The sequence below is a fragment of the Tyto alba genome, unplaced genomic scaffold (assembly GCF_018691265.1).
Source record: "Tyto alba isolate M040663 unplaced genomic scaffold, T.alba_DEE_v4.0 Super-Scaffold_23, whole genome shotgun sequence".
In the NCBI taxonomy this organism is placed as follows: domain Eukaryota; kingdom Metazoa; phylum Chordata; class Aves; order Strigiformes; family Tytonidae; genus Tyto; species Tyto alba.
The window spans coordinates 8,768,424-8,793,780 of NW_024881297.1; the positions used below are offsets into that span (position 1 = coordinate 8,768,424).

At 36.7% G+C, this 25,357-nt stretch overlaps 1 protein-coding gene across 1 annotated transcript in view; it reads left to right on the top strand.

The window, feature by feature from the left end:
• Positions 1 to 24,598, top strand: part of IQCM (IQ motif containing M) — a 147,438-nt gene extending 122,840 nt beyond the window's left edge. The window contains 1 exon segment of the mRNA XM_042796871.1: positions 24,291 to 24,598. Within this exon segment, the coding sequence (XP_042652805.1) occupies positions 24,291 to 24,598 (308 nt within the window).
• The last annotated feature ends 759 nt before the right edge of the window (positions 24,599 to 25,357 follow it).

The following is a 25,357-nucleotide window of genomic DNA, read 5'->3' on the forward strand; positions in this document are numbered from 1 at the left end:
TAACAGCATTAATAGTATGTTTTGTGTTAGACACATGTAAACATTTGAAATTGCATGATCCCAAATAGAAATTGAATTTTTATTAATTTTGCTGTTTGTCGTGGTATAAAGTCTTTGCCATTTTAAAATAAAATTGCACCTTGGTAACAATTAAAAGTTATTTAGACCTTCACAGCTTGATCCTATGCTTCTTGCAGTTGAAAACAAATCTTATGCTGACAATAATGGTGCAGAAAAATAAACTTTTTACTCTCAGAAAGGACCAGGAAGCCATTGCTATGTGTAAACTTGTATTTCTAAAATATAAGCCACTGCTTTTATATTGCCAAGTTCACGTAGAACATCTGTACATGGAAGAAGTGAGATTTTTCAGAAACTCAGAGATAGACTTAGACTGTATGACAGATTGTGTCTTGGTACCCTTCAAAAATGTGGACCCTTGATTAACCAAGGCAGAATTAGCCCTTTTGTCAAAGCACTAGGAAAAAAAGTGCTTATTACACTGGTCCTTTCTTTTCCTTGAATATGGAGTGGTTCAAGCAATACCTCATGCAGAGGAAATCTATATGTACGTTTTCTGTTATTAAATACATTGTCAGTGACACCTTAACATAATAGCTCATGAAGTGTACTGGCCGCAGGTATAATTATAGAAATGACAGGGAAAAGGAAGAATGCAGAAAATGGAGATAACTACCCACAATTGTCTGAATATGAATCCTAATGGGTAAATTGACTTTTTGGTACAAAAAGTACAAAAGTTCAATTTGGGAAAACATTAAATTCTTTTATTCTTCTGAGTTCAGCTCATACATAATTAAAATTTCACAAGAACTATCACTTACATGAAATTTCAGCCAAATAATGAAAAATTTGACATAGTAGCTTATCTTCTGCAACCTTTAAAGGTAGAAATTTCATTATGTTTTAGAGGATCATTGTTTATAACCTTGACTCTGTAAAATGCAAACATGTTCCTAATATATCTTCAGACTTTATCCATGGCCTACACAAATTTGAAGTCATGCAGTTATCTATTTACCTCAAGACTACTGATAGTGTTTGTTGTACACCCCAGTTAGGAGGTAGTAAAGCACACAGAATGTTTATGCTTTTTTTGTCTAGCTGGTGTAACTCCTCCAGCCCTTTAAATGAACGTAAAATTGTGGTAGATCTTTTCTTCAGTGTTCACAAGGAGTAATGGGCCGCTGTGCTTTGTGGAAAACCTGAGATGGAATAACGTGTAATATCTGTTTCCCTGACAGACTGTCTGTTGCCTTAGGAGATGTAGCTCACGTATGTTTTCCATTTACCCCTTCTCTAAAGCATGATATCTCCTTGAAAGAACAAATTTCAGCTTGCACGGTTTTCAAAATATGGTCTACTGTATGAAATATAAATATGTAGAACTGACTTAATTACTGAAAGCTGTTTAACTTTTCAGGCTGTCAAAATTCCCTTTGTAGAATACGGTAAGCTTTGGATGCTTTTACAGAACATTAAATACAAAATCATATTTTATGATATAAGCCAGGGCTGGCATTAGGACTTGCTCTCATCAAAAGCAGTGACAAAGTTCTCATTAATTGTAGTGGTGAATGATTAGGGGGTAACACAGGAGACTCAGAGTTAACTCCCATATGCCATCTACATGTTCCCTACCACCCTGCTGTCCTCAGTTAATTTTTATCAACATGGTTAATTCATATGAAATAACAGCTGAAACTTTGAAATTCTGGTGTCTTTTGTTGGTTCGTGTCACAACCTGAGTGTTATTTAAACATCTATTTTTTTCATATTTAATACTGGATAATACTCTAGAGGCCTCTTTAAAACAGCTAATGTTCCCTTTGGCACTGAAATCCACTTACCTTAACTGACTTCTGTTATACTTCAACCTGATTCTCAGAGTCACAATGGTAATATTCATTTTAATGTCCCAATAGGCTCTTAGTATTCATGAAATATTTGATTTACATTTCTAATAAAGCTTATGAAATGCAGAAACATGAAACCCATACTCTGCCATGATTCTAACTACTGTCTCTTTCATTAACACTGTGAATTATTTCTCCAAAATAATTAAAATCTGTAATTGAATATACTAGAATAATTTTGGAAAATTAGTTTAATTATTCCAGTGCTTCTATTTGGAAAGATCACATAATTTATAATAACAGAATAGGCAAATATGAATTTACTCTCCCAGAGTCATTTTGTTTATAGCTGCCTTTTAAGAAAACGTATATTCTTGAAATGCATATGCTTGTTAATCAACACAGTTACAATGTAGATGTTTTGTACCACAGAACTCTACTGAAAAAAAAAAAATCATCTCAGAATTATTTCAACAATTAATAGGTGTGTTCTCCCCTTTAGAAATTTGTCTTTTCTGTATGCACACTATAATATAGAAACTATTTACTTGAGTTGTTTTATATTCAGCCATAGTAAAATTGAATACGTGAATGAACCACATATACTATATGAAGAATTACTTTTACACCAGAAATCACTACCCTATGTATACAAAAACAGAAGTGCAAATGAAATAATTAGGAGATAAATTGAAGGAGTTAAAAACTCCTGGCATAGCCACATTTTTGAAAGTATACTACTGCTGTGTAGACAACTGCAAAGTCTTGCTAGGGTTCATCAGTGGCTTCCCATGCAAGAAACTGATTCAACAGAAGCATGACCAGAAGGTCTGAAAACTGGCCATAAACATCTGAATAGCATTTTCCAGCTGCTACTGCAACATACTGAGTTGTGGGACTGAATGGCATTTTGACCACTATAAATGTAGGTGAGAAGCGTATTGAAGAGAGGAGAAAAACTACGGTAAGAGAAAACCTGAACTGGAAAATTTCTAGGAAGAGAACTGGAGTGAAGGAACAGGAGAGGAGATCAGTACAATAATGAAAAGACAGGGATCTTAGTAACTTGAAAAAATTTGAAACAAATCTTCAACCTGTGGGGCTCCAACTGCCCCGGGGGTCCCAGTCAGTTCTTTTGACACGATGCCAAACGGTACCCACTAGAGAGACCTGCTCCCAGCTGCGGTTGCATCTAAATTCTCCGAGTTACTGAACTGATTTGGGGTGGGTAAGCAAAGGGCATGCACAGCTATACCAATGCATTGCTCACGTGTGTAAATCTAGTTATACAGAGAGCTTTTGAGAGTGAATGGCTTCCAGGCTGGCAATACTGCTGTGCCTAGAAACAAGTGCCTCAAAAGCTACCGATTCCTACTGTGGCAATCCCTATATGGCACATTTCTCTTGTGATGCACCCAGCGCCTCTCATTCACAACCTGCACTGATTCCTGCGTTTTTTTCCCAGTACAGTTTGTAGTGTTTGAACTTGTAAAATTTTAAATGTCGTGTGTGTGTGTGTTACTTCAGGGGTTGCTTTTGCTGTGTGCTAGTTTATAGCACTGCAGGGCTAGCTCTTGAACCAGGATAATACCACCATGTCAGCACACGTGTGGAACCTGGACTAATTAGCCCTGCTGAGAGACGTGGCTAATTAGTCCAGACTTAACACAAATCTCACCATGCTTCTGGGAGCTGAGCTGGTATTGCTGCACGATAACATGTCAGCCTGCAAATTCATTCAGAGCTGTAGGTGGGATCTCTGAGTGGACGGGGTCATCAGCTACGCCCTCAGATGGCTCCCTTTTTGGGACACCGTATGGCACAGAAGCTCTTAGGCTCCCACCAGGTTCAACCTCAGAGAACTGACAAGGGTGTCCACGATGCTTTCCTTATTCTAAATTTTCTTTCCATACTCAGTCTGCCAACATTTTCTGTCTTCATGTCAGAGGCTTGTTTGCTCATCCAGACTTCTCTGTCTCACTGGCTCCAGCTGGTGGATCTTCAGTGGCAGAGTCCCCTTTCCAGTCCTGACGGCCAGCGGCTCTGTGCAGGGCTCAGGGGACATTATTCATTACTGCTCCCAGCTTCCATGTTTTGGCTTGGCCATTTTGAAGCAGCTGAGTGCTGAGACAGAAATGCAGAGGGTCAGCTGCTGGATCAGGCACCCGCCATGGGTGTCCTTTACAATATCCTTCCCAAACACAGTATCGGGAAAAGTGGGATCAGACATTTTTTGTCTAAAGACAATCATTTTCTGTAATAGTGATATGAGAGAAAAGGAATAGAATCTGTTTGATTCTACCTCATTTCAGGCTGTTTCAAGTCACTGGCTGGTATTTTGTCACCTCAACTTGCTTGGTTTCGCATTTTGCAAACTCTGTGAAAACGTTGCAGACAGCAGCACAGGAAGGACAAATAAAAGCCCTGTGAGGTGCACAGGGGTGCATAGTAGGAGAGGAATAGTAGGCTATTTCCCAGTGTTCTTCCCTCCAGGCAAACAGTGTTAAGTGGTTGAATTGCTTAGTGAATGTTACTCTTTTCATCTGGTCTTATTCCATACATTTTATCAAAACGAATAGTGATTATTAATAATAAGTGAGATTTTAATAGGTCTTATAAAAATACTGTTGCATGTAAAGATTGCTGATTTAGCCCTGAAAGAGCTATTACAACAGCTGTGTATAATGACTTTTTTTCTGAAAGCAATACTAGAGTTCGGACAGCTGGGGCTGCATGTGTTCACTGGGGGCAGAAAATAGTTTTTATTGTTGTCCTATTATTTCAAGAAAGGAGATTGTTGAGTAAACTAAGAATTCTTGGAGCTGTTTAGCACTTTCCCTGTTCATGTCAGAGAGAATCACACATTCACTACTAATGAGCAGAATGTAGCTTTATGACTTTGTCTGAATATTTTCCCTGAGATGACTTCCTTTACTACTAAAATCATTGGAAGAACCCCTCCTGTTGGTTTTAATGAGGAAGGATTGGACCTTTAATAAGCATCACGGTCACGTAAGCTTGGGGTTTGTTTTTTTAGCATCGCGCTTTTTAAGTGTTTTTAGTTACTGCCTGCAGTGTATACAGCTGTGAACTTGGATAATAAATAAGGATTATTTCTATGAAGAAACCTTTGGCAGCAATTTTTGCTTTGCTGAGGTAAGCTGTTAGTCATCTGCCACCAAAGGGTAATCAGCTAGATTTTAAATATTGCTGTGTCTTTCTACTTTTACTGTATTTTTGATTAGTCAATAAATACATGTTCGGTCTATTTCCAAAGCCCAGCAATCAGTATAGATGCAAGATACACTGCTGAAAAGAAACAAAACAGCAACAGCTAATTGTAAAGCTTTTGGTTGTTCTAAGAAAAGGTTGGGCTCGCTTGGAAATTAGTGGAAGGTGGTAAAGATTCATTATAAAAACATCACAACCAAAAAATTGTGTTGACAGGTGGTAAAGTACATTCTCAAGACTGAATAAACTTATTCACTGATAGTAAAAGTGGAGCCAGGGAACCTGCACTCCCTGATACTAAAGGTGAATTTGAGCTTGGGTACCCTGCAGACAAACACAATTCAGATTTGAGAGCCTAAATTTAGGCTTCTAAATCCATATTTAGGAACCTTCCTGATTTTCAGAAGTGTTTAGTACCGAGTCAAGGACAGTGTCTTGTGTAATAAATACAGACATAAGAGAGGAATCATAGTTTTCTGTTCTTGTTATGAAATAATTCAGCCAAAAATCCTTACCATCCTAACTCTCCCTCCCAAATCCCCAAACGAAAAGTCAAAGAAGTCTAAGAAAAAGTGCTAACAAAATGTACTGTGTAAATGAAATTGTTTGGCATATTGAGTAAATAAAAATGGCAATGGCCTGACATGGTTAAAAACTAATAGATATATCCTGGCTTACAGGTAGAGAGTAAGGAAATTAGCTGTTTGAGTTCTTACTTACCCAGCCAAAAAGAGAGAGAGTCATTAGTTGCATTACAGGCAAACTGGGCATGTGCTATATTCAGTCATTGGATATACTGCGACAATACACCAAATAAAAAAGTAATGGTTTAGCCATATCTAAAGAAACTCTTCTGGTAAATAAGAAACTTGGCACATCATCAGGTAGTTTTCTGCACCTCTGCTATTTTTTATCCATGGTATGGATGAAGAGAATTACATGTGCATTATGCAGATGACACTTGGTTCAAATCTGGCTTGAATAAACCTCTATTTGGTATTTTATCTTGTAAAGACTTTAGCTGATAACAAAAGATTGGAATGCATAATATTGCTTCACCTCAATAAAGCAGTCCTAGCTTAAAAAGACTTCATTCCTTTGAATGATCAAGATTGTATCTGTTATCATGTAGCAAAGTCTTTCTCTTTTCCACCCAGGAATTTTCATTTTAAAAAGGGTAAATAGATAAAATAAAAATTGCCATTGCACAAAATAGTCAGATTTGATTATACAGTTGTAACAAATATGAAACTGGTAGGACTTTAAGGCCCGTGGAAAAAACTGTCAAGAGAAACTGCTTGAAAATTCGACTTCCAAGATGTCAGTCAAGTTTGTAATGTAGGTATGGATACTTGCAGATGTTCAGCTATTGATTTTCCACTGCTATTATCTTCAACAGTGCATCAGCATATATGATATGTTGTACCAAAGGATAGAATTTAAGGCTTCAATTAGATGACAACTTTTATTTTATGCCACTTTTTTCAGACTATGCCAATTTTTAGGAGAAAGCTCTCCTTCAGCTCTTTTGGGCTATAGTCGGTCACTGGCTATATTTCAATAATGCATCAATTTGAATTGTGCTATCTCAGCCTAGAAGATAAATTAAAAGAGTGTGCACCACATTGTTAGTTTTGCATATTGCTGTTTGTTCTTAATGTAATATGTATGAATGTAGTATGTATGTATGTGTGTAGTATGTAGAATGTAATAGTGCCTTAGAGAACATTGTTAGATAATGGTAGGCCAAACTGTGAATTTGAAAGCTTACAGTTTTGCAAAAAAATAAAGTAAAAGAACCATTCTAAAATTAAGAAGCAGTGTAGAGAATCCAGTAACTAAGTGATTCTGACACACGGCAATAATCTGAGGAAAACTGAAGCACCTACAAAGCTGGAAAATGTATTGCAGCCAGCCAGTGCTTAGCTGTCATGGATGGCAGAAGAACATACAAAAGGATTAGTTAGAGTCAGGTCTGGGAAGCAGGGCACCAAAACAGAACTGTAGAAGCTTGGGCATTATGCCCAGTTCTGCTACAGTCTTACTGGGCAACATGAACAGTTGTTTCATATTTTTGTTTCTTCCCAACACTCAGTTTTGACTATTCCTGACTTGATGTTACAACATGGATGTTGATGGGAAGTCAAAGTTGGGACTGTAAATTCCCCTGGGCAGAGCACCATCCTGTGCACTTGTACAATGCCTGGCACAATAGAGCTGGTGTCTCTGTGGGGGACTGAGGCATTACTGTAATATAAATATCAATATTTTAATCGTCTGCCTTATTTCATCTGTTATCTCACAATTGTTGAGGGTAATTTGGACATTTGTTTCCTTTGCACATTTAAAATGGTCCCAGGGAGACTTCAGTGGTTTGAGGTTCAGAGAATGTGTGGACCTGATTATTCAAATTCCCTGCATCTGCAGGGGTTTCTTTTGATATTGCATGTTTCAGACTGAATGTTCGCTAAATACAATGAATTTAAAATATGGAAAAAATGAATTAAATGAAAACATTAGAACTGCATCTAAGTTTATAATCAGCATGATGTGGGGGATGGAAATGAATGTGGAACCCAGCTGAACAGTGTGTTGGCATAAGAACTCTTGACTTACAGCTGTTCCTTTGTTCTTTTTTGTTAGTTTTACAGCATTTTTTTTCTAGAAAACCTTACTTTGCATGAAAGACAAATTCATATGAGAAGATTGTTTAGCTTTGTGCATCATAATTTAAATAGAGTGAATTGAAATCTGTTAAAGTTGCACAGCATTCTGATGGAGTGGGCAGTTTAGTCTAATAGGTCATTTCTGTCCAAAATTAAAATACAAAATTAAAATGTCTTTTCTGAAATGTAAAAATCAGCTTAGATAGAAATATTCTTACTGTCTAGTAAGGCAAGCATATCTTTAATACCAGAATAATATCCGAATACTGATAAAAGAAGAAAATAAAAATCCATTACAAGAACTACACCTGGAAATTGCCTGTAAATAGCTTCTTTAGACATTGTGAAAGAATGAGACAGATGGGTATGAGTGAAGCACTTTTTCTGGTAAGCATTCCTAGTCTACTGCAGGTAGTTTTGAGGTCCTCATAAGGCATGGTTTCAACTATTGTTTTTTCCACAGAGTAACTGGTGAGGAAGGACACCACCCACTTTTCCTGTGAGAGCATAGAATAACTCAGGTTGGAAGGAACCTCAGGAGGTCTCTGGTTCCACCTCCTGCTGAAAGAAGGCTTAACTCTGAGGTCACACCAGGTTGCTCAGCCTTTAGTCCAGTATGATCTTGAAAACCTGCAGGAATGGAAACCACATAACCTTCCTGGGCAGTCTGTTCCTCTCCTTGACTGCCCTCATGATCAGTAAGTTTTTCCTTTTATTGACTCAAAATACTTTAGGGTTTTTTTTTGCCTAGGACATGGTATTACAAGTTCCAATGCTTTACCTAACCTGAAAAGATTAAAATCTGTGTTTCCAGCCTCTCAGATTAATCTCATAACCATTGTGATACAGGCTGTTTGGGTGGGTTGGACTGTATTACCTGTCGAAATTGTTCTGCTGGGCAGAAATGACTCTATGGATCTCTAGACTAGAGAAACAGATTTAGGGGCAGCAGGAGTCCAGTCTCACGGCTAGGGAAGAAAGGGAGCAGAAAGAAGAGGCATTTGGTTTCTGGTCCATACTGTAATAATCATTATTATTCACTTCATGTTAAATAGTCATGGGGTAAAGTACATGAACAGAAACATAACCCAGGTTTCTTGCCACCCACAGGAGTATCCTGTTTACTGCATTAAAAAGTCAAAAAGTCATGCCGTGGTTCTGGGATTTTGTTGTTGTTTTTTTTTTTTTTTTTTTTTTTTTTTTCCCCCACAGTTTCATCTAATGAAGCTGGAATATTTTTTGCTGAGGTTGTCCAGCTTAAACAGGAAGGGTATCATATCCTGTATAGCCAGGTGGTGAGAGATCTATTCAAACAGATGGACTTTGAGCCTCCTCCCCCTAAGGTGGTTCAGCCAATACTTTAGCATCAGTGCCTTGATTGCTTGCCTGTTGCAGAACAGAAAGCACTTTCACTAACCCTTCTCCTGTACATCTTGGTGAAAGTGCCATATTCGTAGCTATGTGTCAGCCCATAGAACAGCCACTGACTGGCTCCATCATGAGACAGGTTTATTTCCAGATGGGTTCGTGAATTCAGTTCAGGTTTAGGTATTTAAATCAGCCTTCATTAGCTTTAATGGCAGTGGTTTTAGATGATCAGTAGAAGTGTCTTTCCCACCAACATCTGCCTCCAGGTTCTCCAATTTGCAAGGACATTAGAAAACAGAAAACCAAAAATATATCTAATTTTTCAGGTTATTATTTTTCTTCTTTTTTTTTTTTTTTTTTTTTTTTTCTTTCCAGGCTTTTTTGATTGCCTGTTCATTTGTTGCAGAAATTGTAGCGTTCAAGGTGCAGAACTGTTAGGGTGGAAGGTTTAGTCTCATGGTTCAGGTGACCAAGTGTCACTGCGGGAGACAGGGTTCCTGTCTTACATTCACCACCATGTTCTAATGGGATCAGCAGCACATTTCTTCAGAGTTTTCACAGACTTTTTACAGATATTTTCTGCTAAAAATGCAGAAAAATGCAGACATGCTAAAAGCTTATATGTAAAGTACAAGTTAATAGGGGCTGTATTTTAAATGTGTGCACTACTAGGTAAATTACAACTTCTTCCCCCCCTCCCCGAATACTTAGTTGTATCAAAGCAGGCATCCAAATTAGTGAATATTTAGCAAAGTGGCCTTCATCTCTCTGTGCTTCAATTACATGATTTCTTAGAGGTGTTGGGAGGATAGATTAATTATAGTGAGAGCTGAGAGCACCACAAAAAAGCTGAGAAAACCACAAAAAAGCATATGAAGAAATTGGTAATTTTGTATTCAGTGCAGGGTTTTGATGATGTGTGCTAAATAAGGTCTGGAATCAAACATAGAAGGATGAAGATAAAAAGCAAAACTGAATAGCTCCCCGTTCAGTTAATGTCCATTTTATACACTGAGTAAGTTCTGTAAGGGGGAAAAATGCAACATAAATTCTCATATTTTATAACTTTTGAGTTCTTGAGTCTGTAAGTTTAATATTTGTGTAGCATGAGATAGAGAAAATGCACAGCAGAAATGGCACAAAAAGAGTGTTCTTCCATGGGGAAATCTCACAGATTTCATTTAAGCAAGATATAAGAGTTTGTGCAAATTTTTATGTACAAAGAGCTTTTGTTGTTGTTGTTAGTGCCGGAAATGAAGCTGCTTGTTATCAGCAAACTTCTCGGCAGCTGCCCAGCCAACAGGCTGCCGCAGTTCCTTGTCCAGCTACACGGTGCTGTGTACAGCAAGGACAGCTGGCGGTAGTAAATCAACTTGGAAGAGATCTAATATTCCTGAGCTGCCATGATGGGCCTGCCTTTTTGTGAAAAGGAATTGAAGTGTGGGATCCAGATACATGTGCTCTTAATTTTTAAGCTTTATGGTTAGAGGTACAGTCTTTACTGCCCTCGTCTGTACTCTAACTATTCAAGTCTCCTGTGTGAATCGTAGTCCTCTGTGGAAACAAGAGGCAAAGGAAGCCTCAGTTTTTTAATTTGTGCCTGTCAGTCACTCGAGCAGAATTGATGACCCATTCACAGAGATTACTAAAGCTACACAGGCAGGAACCCATCTGACAGGTAAAGGAAAACTCCCATTTTGTTTCCTACCTTCGTGGCTGTAATTAACATTTCTGTTTTGTTCTAATTATAGTTTTTGTATCTTAGCCATTATGCTAATGGTGTTGTTGAGTAGTATGTGAGATTGCATTCATTATCACTGGTGAATTAAACCTTTATTAAAGAAAAATTCCCTCAGGCCTCATTCTGAAGTTAAGTAATTATTCATTTGGTTTTATCCTGGCAATTAGCTTATATACTGTAGCACTCATGATTGAGTTTCTATACCTCCCCAGATGAGATTAACCCACCATGGTAAATAAATGCCTAACAGCTCCCAACATGTTTTTTTAAGCACATTATTACATAGAAAAAAAAAAAAAAAAAAAAAGGATCATCATTCAGTAAAACAGCTTTCAAGTTCTGACAACAAACAACAAAGTCAGAGGGAGATTGTGCTGGACATTTGGGGCTCTGTGGAGCAACAGTAATAACAAATGAGTTTATAAAGCCCTCCAACAGAGCAGTTAATTCTTTCTTCAACTGCAATGACTTCCTTGGTCAATATGCTTCATAACTGAGATACGCACTATACTCAGCCACACTCACATTGTAAATCAAGCCTTCTGAGAGCTTCCAGACATAAATAAATTTCCTGGATGATGTAGTCTAGCTCTCAGTCATGAGAGGGGAAAAAAATGTCGAGGAAAATCTTATTTTCTCACTCCTACATATTAATAGTTTGAGAATGCCTCACAAGTACTATTGAATTCGACAATACTTCCCTGAAGAAAGATGAGGTTTTATGCCTATTTTACCACCAGAACATGGAGACATGGAGAAGTTAGGGCTTTACCAGCAGTGACACAAGAAATCACCAATAGAAATGGATTCTGATTGTGGTTCGCCTGTGACCTAGTCAGATGTTCTACTTGTGTTAACAGTTTTCTCCCTCATATCTCTTTTTAGCACACATTCAGTTTAGAAATCTCTTACAAAATGTGGGTCAAATGCATCTGAAGTCTCTTTTTACTGATCCAATTCATCTCGTGCTGCTCTATGGGGAGAGGCGACCATTGCCCTATCTTTAATTACAGCTACAGTTTTTAGAAGTATTTTTAAATGGAAACACCTTAATGGCATTAAATGAATCAATCAAGCATCCTCGATTCCATACAAGACTTCAGTGATGGATCATATATTATCATTGCATAAGGTGAAACCTAACGTGCTACCACAGCCAAAGCATTAATCAACTACCTGAGAGTTTTGCCTCAAGAAGTAATTTAGGATTTGACCTTGAATTTGGGTAGCTAGTATATATAAAATGCAGGCATTACCTCCACTGTGTTGTGAACCCAGCAAATTTGTGCAGATAGGAAAAATTAGTATACATCGATTTCTGATAAGCATCATTTAATCTCTTGTATATTCTGGCAATATCTACCATATACCCACAGGATCTAGGAACCACCTTAAATATCTCCACTTTCAATTCCAAATGCAAGCTGCATGTCATTAACCTTGTCTCAATATCAAACATGTGAGGCACAGCAGACATAAAATAAATAAATGAAAAATAATTTTGAAAACTGACACACAATTTTCCCATTGGGAAAAAAGCAGAGAAAAAGAAAAGGGAAGCACAATGCTGTTCCTGTCCTTTAATGCATGTCATGAAAGTATTTCACTTCAGATTCTCAAAGGTTATCTGCCTCACCTGTACTACTATCAATAGCAGTTGCATACCTAAATATTTTCGAATTTCTGGGCTTCAGCTCCATGAAGCTGAAGGTCTGATGAAAATCTGAATAGAATTCAAGGACATCAGTAAATCTTATTAAATTATGTGGAGTTATCAATCACATAACACAATATTGCTTACATTAGGTGTTGTCCCACCCCTTGGGATATTAAAGAAGTTGCTTGATTAATATTCATAAGGTGGTTTAAAGTAATAAAGTGATATATAAGTGACAAATATTATTGTACTATAGTATATCTCATTACTCTAGTAGGTTTTAGTTGTGTGCTGCAAGACTTCCACACAGAATTCATCCTCTTCCGTATGTGCTTTGCAGACCACTGCATCCATTGAGGGCTCAGTGGCAGTGTGGTACAATGATCAGGGAGGTTCAACTTTCAGGCTTTGCTTTTTACCACTTTGTGGAGTGGCAATTACATCACTATGGAAAGAAAGCTCTCATCAATAAAAAGGAAATCACAAATATGACCTGTTGATCAGTCCAAAATGAGTACTAACTGCTATTCAGGAGGAAAGGAAGGAGTAAACTTGGGTTTTACTTGAAAAATCATCTTGTCAGATTGCATTAAGAAGGCTTCCACATTTAATCATGTGTCAGTTATTTCATAACAAACCTTTTCTGCTGATCAGTAAATCTACTTTTGATTTCCACAACAGCAAAGAAAATCAGGCTTGGTTTTTACCCCTCTTGCATTATTAGAAATCATGCTTTCATGGTAATGAAAATCCTGAAGACCAAATCCTTTTTTTCACTGGTATCAATTAAAGTGAAATGCTGCCTGTGCCCTGGCCACTGTTGGAATGCCAGAAGATAATGCTATGCCTCAGCATATCCATTGCAGTTGTGCAAAAAGGAGGTAGGTTTCCTCCATATATAAATTATCCACAGTATGATAGTCCTTTCAATCATGGCCCCTCAAAGTTCTCAAAAAAAGGAAGTGGAAAAGACGGGAAGAAAACTAAAACTCTAGAATTTTCCACTGCTGAAATCGTCATCTGTTGGCTTACTGTGGATTTTTGTCTGCAAGAATGGGAGACCTAAACCTGCATTCTTAATTGAAGAGAGACATTTCAGAAAAAACTGTTGATGATACAAGTGATATTCTCCTGTCCTTTGATGATGGGACATCAGACCTGCTGAGGTAGGCGGTGAGCTGTTAGGTAGAGCCTGTCAATGCATTGATTCCTTTTACAGACATTTTTGCCTCTACAAAGAAGTCCATTAACTGCTGTGCACACTTCTACTATAGCATATTAAGTTTTACAACCTTATTTAGTTAGCAAGACTGTTTATTTTTCTATTTTCTGTAGGGGAAAAAAATACTCCTGTTTATTCTTTTGAAACTTACTTTTTTATTGAAGTGCTGAATTTCCATTAACTTTGTCATAACTGTACTCAGTGTAAATAGGAACATTTGCTCTTTGAATCAGGCTATCATATAAAAGTGGAAGATACTTCAATGGGAGAATTTTGGAGATGCCTGAATGGTCTGCTGTTTTATGATGGTTTTATTTTTAGAATCCTTTTAGGAAGGTGGTCCTTAACGATGGTAATCTTGAAAATATTGGCAGCCACTTGAAACCAGGGATCTTAATTCTACAAGATACCAAATCTACTATCTACTGTTAGGGTATAGATGATATTAGTAAAATTTTCCCCTGACATTTCCTTTGTAAATAGACTGAAAGTCAGGATATACTCAGATTCTGTTGGCGTAACTCTTGACAGATGTTGGCTTTGAGTACTTAGCACTATAATATACTTTTGAAAACCTGCAGGCTTGTTTCACCTCCATTTGGTTCTGTCTCTTAAGTTTCTAGGTATACATCCATGCATTTACTCCCACTACAAGCCTGAAGAGAGTATTAGGAAAGTTTTAGTAAATTATCAACACTACTTTTCATAAAATTTTAAAGGTGCTTCAGATTTCTGCTGACATATGATGAGAACTAATCTGCAAAGTAAAGAGAGCACAACATGCTGTGCATATGAGCGGAAGAACATGTTTTTATTCCTGGCTGATACCTGTTCTTTTCCAGATTCCCTTAAAAGGAACTGGGCAGAAATGATACCATTCTTGAGTCTTACTGAAGCACCTTTGAGTTCCATTGTAATAATGACCAAATTAAGCTTCTCTATATTGAGGCTGGGAATGAATTTCCTAAAGGAACAGAGATAAAAATAGTTTCAAATCAGCACAAGCTTTTGCTTACTCTTTCCACAGTCAGGTGAAATAAGACTGTAGAAGGTTCAGAACCAGCAATGGAAAACCTGCAAATGACTTTATCATGGGCAAATTTTTAGTAATGTTAAAGTATTTCTTAAAACTTTTTTCTTATATTATTTTAGGAGGTTGTAGGGTCAAAAATAGAATTTTCAGCAGGTCGAAATATCAAAGCATATTTTTAAATCACTTTGACATATTAGTGTTTTTATTGCACATAGCACAGTAATGGCTTGCTGCCAGTCAGACACATTCTGCTTGCTTTATTTACACATTGGGGTCAATGAGATTCCAAAGCAGGATTACTCATTTGTCCCTAACAAATTTAGATTTGCCAGTGAAATGACCTATGTTGTCAGCGGGATTGTCTTAAAACAAAGATCCCGAGTCCTTGCTACATGAGTTAACGGGGTTACTAGTGTAATGTTGATAACAACATCTTTGGTAGACCTACACTCTTCAGTTTGTTTAAAGAGTACCAGTTATTATGACAATATGATATTATAACAGTAATATTTCTAACAGCATGTAATGTTGTTGTTGGCATTTAAATGACCTCCTTTCCATTTCTGGAAACTTGACTTGTGGTTATGAATGGTCATGCAACTCACATTGCCTGACTGTGGTGCCACGCTGCAAGCTTGGAGTGACTTCAAATCCTTGGGTGATTCTTGTTTGTTTGTCATTTCTACATGGGTAACCTTTGTTCCAAGATTAGTCAACATACAATAGGAAATACAAATTTTAGATCGCAATTGTAATTCTCAGTCCTGGTTTTGTAATTCCCTAAAACCCTGGTTAGGGGTTAAGACCACAAGAACTTGCATTTATGCAGTTTCTATCTGCATGCCATAAATGTTATGTTTTAAATGTTTTCTTCCACTGTTTACCCACGGAGAGTATATTGCTTTCCTTTCAGTGCTGGGTTAACATAAAATGTATATTAACCTGAAAGAGATAAATTACTTAATGTAATTTTGTAGCTACAGTCTTTGTCATATTCAGAGGCTTGTTATTTACCCATCCAATTGTATAACCAATTATTCCCATAATCCTCAGCGTTTAAGAATAAGGTTTCCATGGTAATCTTAGGTTTTGAAAATGCTTATCATTTCTCTAAACGGTTAGCTTAAATAAATAAGTGATCAGCTATCTTGTAGCAAGAATATACTTCATGGGTATAAAAAGCAGAAATATACCTCTGTTATAAAAATAGACTAGTTTGTTCAGCCATAATAAGTTCACAATCTGCAGAATCATGACCCTACTGATAGTGTTAACAAAAGCTTGCTCCTTAATTATCTGCATTGCATTCAGCTGCTGTTTCCCTCCTAAACTCAATTATAATTCTAATAGCAGCTGTGCTGCCATTGTTTGTTGCAATTCATTTTAAAGAAGTTTGATTGGATGTCATTGGTCTTTTTGACTAAATGTGCAAGGTTCAAAGTATCCACTGCCACTAATAGCCCTCATCTCATCTCAAGATTATACTAATTATTTACATAATTATATATTATACATTATAGAGCTATTATGTATTATTTCTAAATGATAGTTCTCCATCAAAGATGTTGAACAAAAGAATATATATAGTTTTATTGTCCTTACACATATTTCAGTGTTGGTGAAGATATGCTTATGCTTACTCTGTTTCTGTGTTAGCCAACAATTGACGTATCCTTCCAGTACACTGGAAATTTATTAGAGCATTCAGGAGTCTCTATTGCTTTCAGTTATGACTCTTAGTTTATTATTTCTTCTATACATCTATGTCTGCAGTGGATGTGATAAGCAAATACATTTACAGGAACAAAAATGTCCTCTGATATCCTTCAAGTTTTGTTGTCCTATTATACGACAGATCTTCGTTTGATGATTTGGAGATGGTCCAGAGAAGGGCCACAAAGATGATCAAAGGACTGGGAAGCCTGCCATATGAGGAAAGGCTGAGAGAACAGGGTTTGTTCAGCCTTGAGAAGAGAAGGCTTAGGGTAGACCTTATCACCATGTTCCTGTATTTAAAGGGTGGTGACAAAGAAGATGGAGACTCCTTTTTTACAAGGAGTCACATAGAAAACATGATGGATAATGGGCACAAGTTACTCCTGGGGAGATTCTGACTGGACAGAAGAGGAAAGTTTTTCACAATAAGAAAAATCCACCATTGGGATAATCTCCCCAGAGAAGTGGTGGATTCCCCAACATTGGACACTTTTAAGATTCAGCTGGACAGGGTGCTGGGCTGTTTTGTCTAGACCGTGCTTTTGCCAAGAAAGGTTGGACCAGATGATCCTTGAGGCCCTTTCCAACCTGGTATTCTATGATTCTATGAATGTAATAATTGCAACAGCTAGAAGAAATATACTTCAGCATTACCACTTACATAATTGCAAAAAACCCCAGCTCATCTCTAGTGGAATATAAGAATTTATATGATGGAATTTTTTAGGTCATTTATACAAGAGTAGACAAAAATAACTTAAGAAATTGCTGCAGGTCTTGGATTTTGGATTGGATTCCATGTGTGGAGCTAGTTCTGTTGACTTTATATCACTATTACAAACATGACTTTATTTCAGAATAACTCATATATGTCAAAGAAGATAAAGCAGTAAAAAGAAAATAAATCTTTGATTTTCTTAAGAAAAGGCTATCTGTTCAGATACAGAACTGGATTTCTTTGATGTTTATAAGTAAAATGAAATGACTTGCAATGGCAGTTTTATTTCGAGGACTGTGCAAGCCTGAAGTATGATTTGGGCACATCTAACACAAAGGCAAGGCCATGAATTCTGCTTTCTTATCATAGCTACCTTCAAGTATGTGGGGCACCAAAAGGCTTGGTGCCAGTTGAAAACTCTGTAGTGTCAGTGCATTAAATCATGAGGGCAGTCTTACACTTTTTTTCTGTTTGTTATTCCTAATATCTCAAATGTTACCCAAAAAAGCCCCAACAGCTCCATAAAGCATTAAAAGATCCCTGTTGGAGTTGCAAAGTCAAGTGATTTATAGTTCGCACATCAACTGCACTGCATTTGCAAATTGGCCTCTACATATATACATAGCATAATGGTCTTCAGTTGCACAATCATGTACATATTTGTGAGAAATTGCTGCCTCATTCAATACAAGAGATTCAGAGTTTATGGTGAAAGAGAATGCAGTCAAGACTCCATTTTTTGCAAAAGCTAGAAGGTACATAGCAAATACTGATGAGAATTGCAGGGAGAGAATGGTTACCTAGTTAGAGTATATGAAAATTGCCCACAGCAGCTCCAGAGTTTCTTTCTGCTGTTAGTTCATTTATGTAAAAAAGTTTGCAGCAGTGTTCAGTATTTTTGGGTGCCTGACTTGGGATCTTGATGACTGATATGCAGAAATGCTAAGGATTCAGAGCTACAACTGATGTTTAGATTTCTGCTGCAGCTTGAAGCTTGTGTTTAAAGCATATGAAATGTTAGTAGAATGCCAAACACACTGAAGATGAGATCCAAGATTTCTGAGAGTGGGAAACCACAGTTTATGGATACCCTCATCCTTAACCTGATTTGGTCAGATTTAAAAATGTATTTGCATGACTAGTGATGGGCATAGTCTCATATAAGAAATTTCAGAAGTACTTGTGTGTTGGAAATGAAGTGTTTTAGCACTGTTGGGAAAACTATTAGTCTCCTTCATGCATTTTTGGGTACCTATTTAAGTGTGAAAAATCTGATCCTATGCGCCTTAGCTCCCAAGCAGTAAAATGGCCATAATAAAACCCATTCCTCCCTTAGGTTGTTGCAAAGGTAAATTTATTAATGTCTCTAAATGTTTGATACTCTGGTGATGAGTCCCATGAAGAAGATCATGAGGAAATTACTAATTCCATCTTCAGCTCAGAGCATGAGTACTGTTTGGTAATTAAGCCCTAGGATAACACACTGAAAAAGGAGAAAACAAAATACCAAATAGCTGCTCATGGGGTGAAGATCATCAGCTTGATGCAGTGAAGGAGATAGGGCTTATGTGGATTGTGAAATTAAGGACCTTATTATAATGCATATGCAAAAGGGATTCTGATGCTTGAGTAGTACTTGACTTTGCAACCTTAGTAATGATATCACAATACAGTTCTTTTATATGTAATATTCTATAAAGTTTTGGTGGACAGTCATTTGGGAAAATAAGTATATCTATATTATAGCTCTGCCACCTGATATTATTATTAATAGAGTCTTCCTAAACTGGAGGCAATACAAGTTTTATTGCACATCAGGCTGTCATATATCTATATTAGGGGAGGGATGAATGCACTTTTTTCAGAGTTGGCTACCAAATACTTACAATTGAAATCCTCTGGAAAACAAATATGAATCTGGATAATGAGACAAGTCTGCCATGTTGATGAAAATAAATGTAAAGCTTATTCTAACAGACTTTCAGAAACATGATGCACTTAGAGGAGTACTGTATAACTGTTCCAACTATCTCATTGTATAGAATATGAAAATGTATTTTAAAGTTATGCATGGCATTTCACAGAGAATCCAAAGTTTAATAATAGTTTAAGATTTAAAGGGTAATTTCAGAAGAAAAAAAAAATTCCACATTTTTAGTGTGAAGTCTACCCACACCCACACTCCATACCTCCCCACACCACCCCCCACAGCACCCCCCCTTTTTTTTTTTTTTGTTATGTTCTTGGTATCTCTGCATATCTGGAGCTCTGGTCAGGACTTGGCAAATTCTGTGCATGTCCTTAGATTTCTGTTCCAATACTATCAGGTAATTATTTTTTGGAGTCCTTCATCCTGTAATTGTATTTCTAAATACTGACAGAAGGCAACCAATATGTGGAATGCATGGTCATTTTAGTGCTATTTCTGCTGCTTCTTTTTGCCCAGAGAACAAGGAGGAGTTAGCAATTGTACCATCTACTCCACTTTGAAGCAAAAGCTCTTAAAGGTCTTATTTTTGTCCCATAGATGAACATTTTAGAAATAATTTAAAATTAACTGAGCAGTGTATTTGGTTCCACAGATTGTTTACATTTTTACTTGAAAAACTGGAAGAAAAGAAATGGAGGGGAGCAAAATAAAAATCCAGTTTATACCATTAAGAAATTGGACTTTCTGAGATTCCAGTCTAACCTGCATCTGGTTTTCTTGTATATTATTCTAATTAGCTTGGATCTCTCTTACATTCCTATTTGCATTTCTTTTTAGTAGATCTTTCTGATTCCACTTTTTTTTTTTTTTTTAATTTACAAATTAAATGCAAAGTGATATGTGTTGTGAGTTACCAGATGTGGACTGCTTTCTTACCTCTGAAGCAAATAACACATAGAATAACTACAAGTATTAGGGAAAAATGGTAATACTTTGTATTTGTTTAGAATCATAGTTCAGAAAATACAGATGAATATTCAGTAGTAAAGCTGTGTTTTCTAATAGCAAAGGCATAATATTTTAAGAAAAAATAAAATCCAGGTTAAGAATAATTATAAAAGTAAAAAAAGCAAGCAACAATGGATACATTTTTACAAATACATTACTGTATAATTTTCAAAAGAGGTGCAGCACTAATGATAAGAAAACCAAGCATGCATTCTTATGTTTATTGTTTTGTCAGTCATTCTAATCAGCTCTAACCTTTCCACCCTATTATTTTCTATTACATTAAAAAGAATAATTTTTATTATTATTTTGTATTAAAATAGGTGATAGGCATATATATCTCTGCACTTTTTAGATATTCTCATTGAATGCAGGATAGCTAACAGAAGTGAATCTTCAAAATGACTTATAACAACCAGAAAATTTCTGAATAGCAGTAAAAAATAACGTAAGTAAAATATGCTGCTGTGACTTTTATAGTCAGGTGATACAGACCTGATTCCAGTAGTAGAAAGCATTTTTATTTTATAGAATTACAGAGCAATTATTCTAGTCCTTAAGAGGAGAACACTCACTCACTGCTTGTGGAATGGGGTAAAAGATGTTAAGTTAGCAGCAGCATAAGTCTTCCTAGGTGTATTTGCACTTCTTAGTTGATTAGTAAGGTATCTGTGTTCCTTCTGCTTTGTCACGTTGCTCATGTCTGGGATTATCTGCCTCACTTTCTTTTAAGAAGCACAAGAATTTTTTTTCCTCCATCAGTTTGCAAAAGGTACTCCCTATATGATTTTTCACCATATATATCAGCACAGCAAGAGTTAGGATCTGAGTCCCTAGTCCAAACTGAGTGCCTACATATAGAATTTACTTGTGGCATAAACAGGAAGCTATGACATGCCAGAAAGCAAGATATTGGTAACGAAGAAGCCATAGTAAAATGGTTTGTCTACTTGTTCATAAAATGACATGTATGTTCTTGTAAAGAAGGAGCTTTAAAAATTAAGACAGTTCAACAGCTGGATTTTTTGAAAGATATATATAGACTTGTTAAAATGGAGAAAATGATTTATTTTCTGGGACTTTGTGATGTATTCTGGAAAAGATGAACTCATTAATTATCCGAGTAATTTAGGGCTAAATTGAACAGGGAATTATTTTTTTTTTTTTGTGTTTCCTGATAAACCTGGCTGTTCTAAGTGTTTCTGTGTTTGCTGGTTTCTAGTTCCCATATCCTGTGGGAACAAAGAAGAATCTATTTTTATCGTTTGATTTTCAACATGAGAAGCTTCTTGTGACTGGCAGGGAAATGACCTCCCTAAACACTGCAAATCAGAATCTGGCAATTGGTTCTTAAACTGTTTGTGTAACTGATGAGATTGTAGACCTAATCCCTATATACGAATATTCCTATACGAGCGTGATAGACCTATGTTCCTTTTTCTGTTTTATATTTTAAGTCTTTTTAGTGTACTCAGCATGCAATTTGAAGCCTACTATCCGAAAAATGCAAGGTGGTCTAATGTTATAAAATGAACGGTATAAAGGGATATTACCAAAATAAAGCTTTTCTGCCTGGGTGCTGGGAAGCAATGAGGAATTAGACCAATAGATTGTTCCTCCTAAAGTCTGATGAAAGGTGACTGTTGTACTTGCTGGTACATGTGAAAGTGTCTTAAGGCAGCCTGATGGTACTGAGTGGTATCAATAGCACTGAGCAGGAGGCCCACGTTCAGTAATATTTATCAGACATGCTTTGTCTTTTCTGATTCCTATTTCTCTTGTTTATCACCCACCTTTGAGCACGCCTTTGTAGCAGGTTGCAAACTGACTGCTTTGCTAGCTAACTTGACAATTCAAATTTGAATTCTCTGTTCTATAATTCCTCTGGTAGGTTGTTTTTTTGTTTTTTTTTTTTTTTTTTTTTTTAATTTTTCTCTTCAAAATGGGTAATATGGTTTGTCATTTCCCAGCTCTGGGACCTTGGCTGTTCTCCATTAGTTCTGAAGAATAATAGCCACTGCCTCCAACATTATTTCTGCAAGTTCTATTAGCTCCCTGGGATGAATTCCTTCTGATTTCTGTGAATTTTCTTTTGTTGCAATAAACATATTGTATATTAAAAGATCAGTTATTGCATTACTTAAGAAAGCCTGGGCAAATCTGTTCAACCAAATTCTTTAGAAAGAAGGCTAGGAATATGTCTATTAGTATCTGGATGGCAAGTGAGAGCTGGATTTACAAAGGATAGCTGAAGTGCTACAGTGATTCTAGGGCCAGAAATGTAACATATCACAGTACCAGCAGATGAACTGGCCAGTGGTACATTTGGTATTGTTGCACACAAATGAATTGTCTTTATAAATACTATTAACCATTATTCTTATTTAAAATTGGAATAGTGACAAAAAATCTATTTTAAAAATCTTTTTATTAAAACAGAAGTTCTTCTTGTTTATAAACTTGACCTTTCCCTAGTGCATCTGCTTGATTACTCCTGCATCTTAGGTTCCAAGACAAGTTTTAATGAACTTTGTTGTCCTTTGTCAAATGTTGTGTACATTTAATTATGATATCGGAGATCAATGATCCTTGCATTTATTTTCCTAGATTGTATCACTTGATGACATGATTCTGAAATGCTTTTTTAGCAGTTTTGCCCTTCAGCTGTAAATTGTGATTCTGTGCTTCTTCATTAATGATCTTGGAGTGCTTACATAACTACTTAAGAGAAAATATTAAATGTAAGATGGCTCCATTAATTTAAGAGCAGGGACATTCTATTTAGACTCCCCTTCCCTTGCTCAAGGAGTACAGCATTTTTCATTTTGATAAATGATTTGCCTTGTTATAACTTTTTTAACTAATGGCTACAGAAAAAAAAACTTTTAAAAATGACATGACAAAAAAGCGTGACATTCACTTTATTTTATACAAAAAGGAATATAACACAAAGTGATTTTATTGAACTGAAACAACAAAATGTTGGAAGTTCAGTGCTGAATTGGCCTTGGAATTTATTCCTTGTGTAATACAGATCCCTTCACCTCCAGGTGTATGTTCAGATATAGCCCAAATGGTTGAAGACCAAGGCTGATATCATTGAAGTGCTATAAGGTGTTTCACTCACTTCCCTCTTCTCAAGGATGGGACAGGATCTCTTACCCTGAGTGCCTGTATCAGCATCCTGGACATGGGTTGCAGCTGGATGTGGGAAACTTGCTCACCCTCCGTCCCCAACATACTTCCAGAGATGTATTTCAACTGGTGCTACAAAAAGGTCATATCCAGAAATGTACATTGCTTTAACTGTTCCTGCAGTCAAGAACAAGGCTATCGTTTCCAAGGAAGTGAGCCCGCCATATACAAGTGCTGAAGCTCCTTGGACTTGTGAGGACTCATGCCTCCTGAGTGCAGTGGAAGTACATGCGTGAGGTATACTTGCAGGATCAGACTCCTTTATGGACTCCTTTCTCATGTTGGAGTTGTTGCACCTTTAAAAAAGTTACGATCAGCTGCTGTTGGAGATCAGCGTATAAAGCATAGTGAGAGTAGTTTCTTACTTGAAATTTTAGCTCTTTCTGTATTTTAATAGGGTACAGTTAACAAAGATTTCATTCAAACATGTAATTTAATAGTCTAACTTCAGGTATGCTACAGTTTGTGATGAACAAACCGTAAGTATCAAGAATGAGATTTGCAAAAGAGCTGAAGAATAATTGCACTTTCATCTCCCATTAAGTTTTCAATGCCTTCTAAAATTTTAGTTGCACTTATCACTGGACTCTACTCATAAAAGAGTGAACAGTATTATTTAGTGAGTGTCATTATAGAACACATCTGCATATTGAACTAGCTGAAGTATTAGAACAGTAATCAATTAAATCTTTCCTAACTGGACATATATGTCCTGTTTTTTATTCACATCTGGCATCTCCATAGCTTATAAACCTACATACATCTCAACCTTTTCACTTGCACAAGTTCACAATTCCATCCTAATGTGTTTCAGTTAAGTAATAAAAGAAAATCTATCTGTACAGGTTATTACTGTGAATGTCAATTGCATCTTTATATATATCAGAGGAAAGATGTTGGTCATTATACATTTTTTTCTTTTCTTCAGTTTCCACTGCTGCTGTAAGAAGCATCGAAAAGCATCAAACAATTGAAATGTCTTTTACATTATTTCCTCCTCTTGGTGTGAAAGTGAAGAACATAATTACAGTGCAGCTACCATGTGTGCACACTCTTGTGGATGGAAAAGATGGATACAAGACATTAGGTAAAATTTTCAACCCTAAGAAGGTTATTAATGCAATGAAGGGCATGAAGGTTTTGTACTTTCCACATCATCTATTAGAACCTGTATATGTGGTATATACGTCTCCACAAACAAATTTACCACCACCACCCCTGCCGCTGAAGAATTGATACATTTCAGAAATTGAGTTAGTTTAGCTGTTTGCTTTCCATAGAATGAGATAAAAACCTTAGTCTTCAGTAGTTTCCAACACAAAACCTACTAATTCGGCAGCTGTGCGTAACACTTAACCTGTAATGGTTTTTCTCTGTGTGTCAATATCAAGAAGGGCATGTTCAGCTGTCACCTCTTTGAAGGTTCAATTTCAGGGGCACAGCTGTTTTTCTGCCACTTTTGCCTCAGAATCATAGGCAGAGGGACTCCACATTTACATGCAAATGCATCTGGACATGCAGAAAGAATCCACAGTGTGTGCTGAAGGGAGGAGATGCAAAGGATAGAGGAGAGAAGGATGCCCCTCTGGGCTGTCATAGAATTGAGGGTACAGTGCTACTGCAAAGTCTAAGCCGATACACTTAGCGTGTCTTAGGGCATGATTCTGCTGAGAAAGGGATGATGACTGCAGTCAGGGATTGTGTGAACAGGAGAGAGGTGAAAACAAAATGAAAAAAAGAATCAATTTAAAGACTCCACAGAACTATGAGGTGTGTAGCAGGCTGAGTTTTTGGTTCCCTAATATCAGAGTAAAAAGAGTTTTCTTTGTCACAGTCTTGGGGTCAGAGAAAACATCAGACTACAGTCTGTATGGGAAATGGTCCATGATCTGCACTTCTTATACCCTTTCCCCTTACTTTGCCAGGTAATAGCGGCCAAGCTGTATGTTAGAATCTTAAGGCCAAAATCTTGTCAGTAACTCCTACACCTCCATG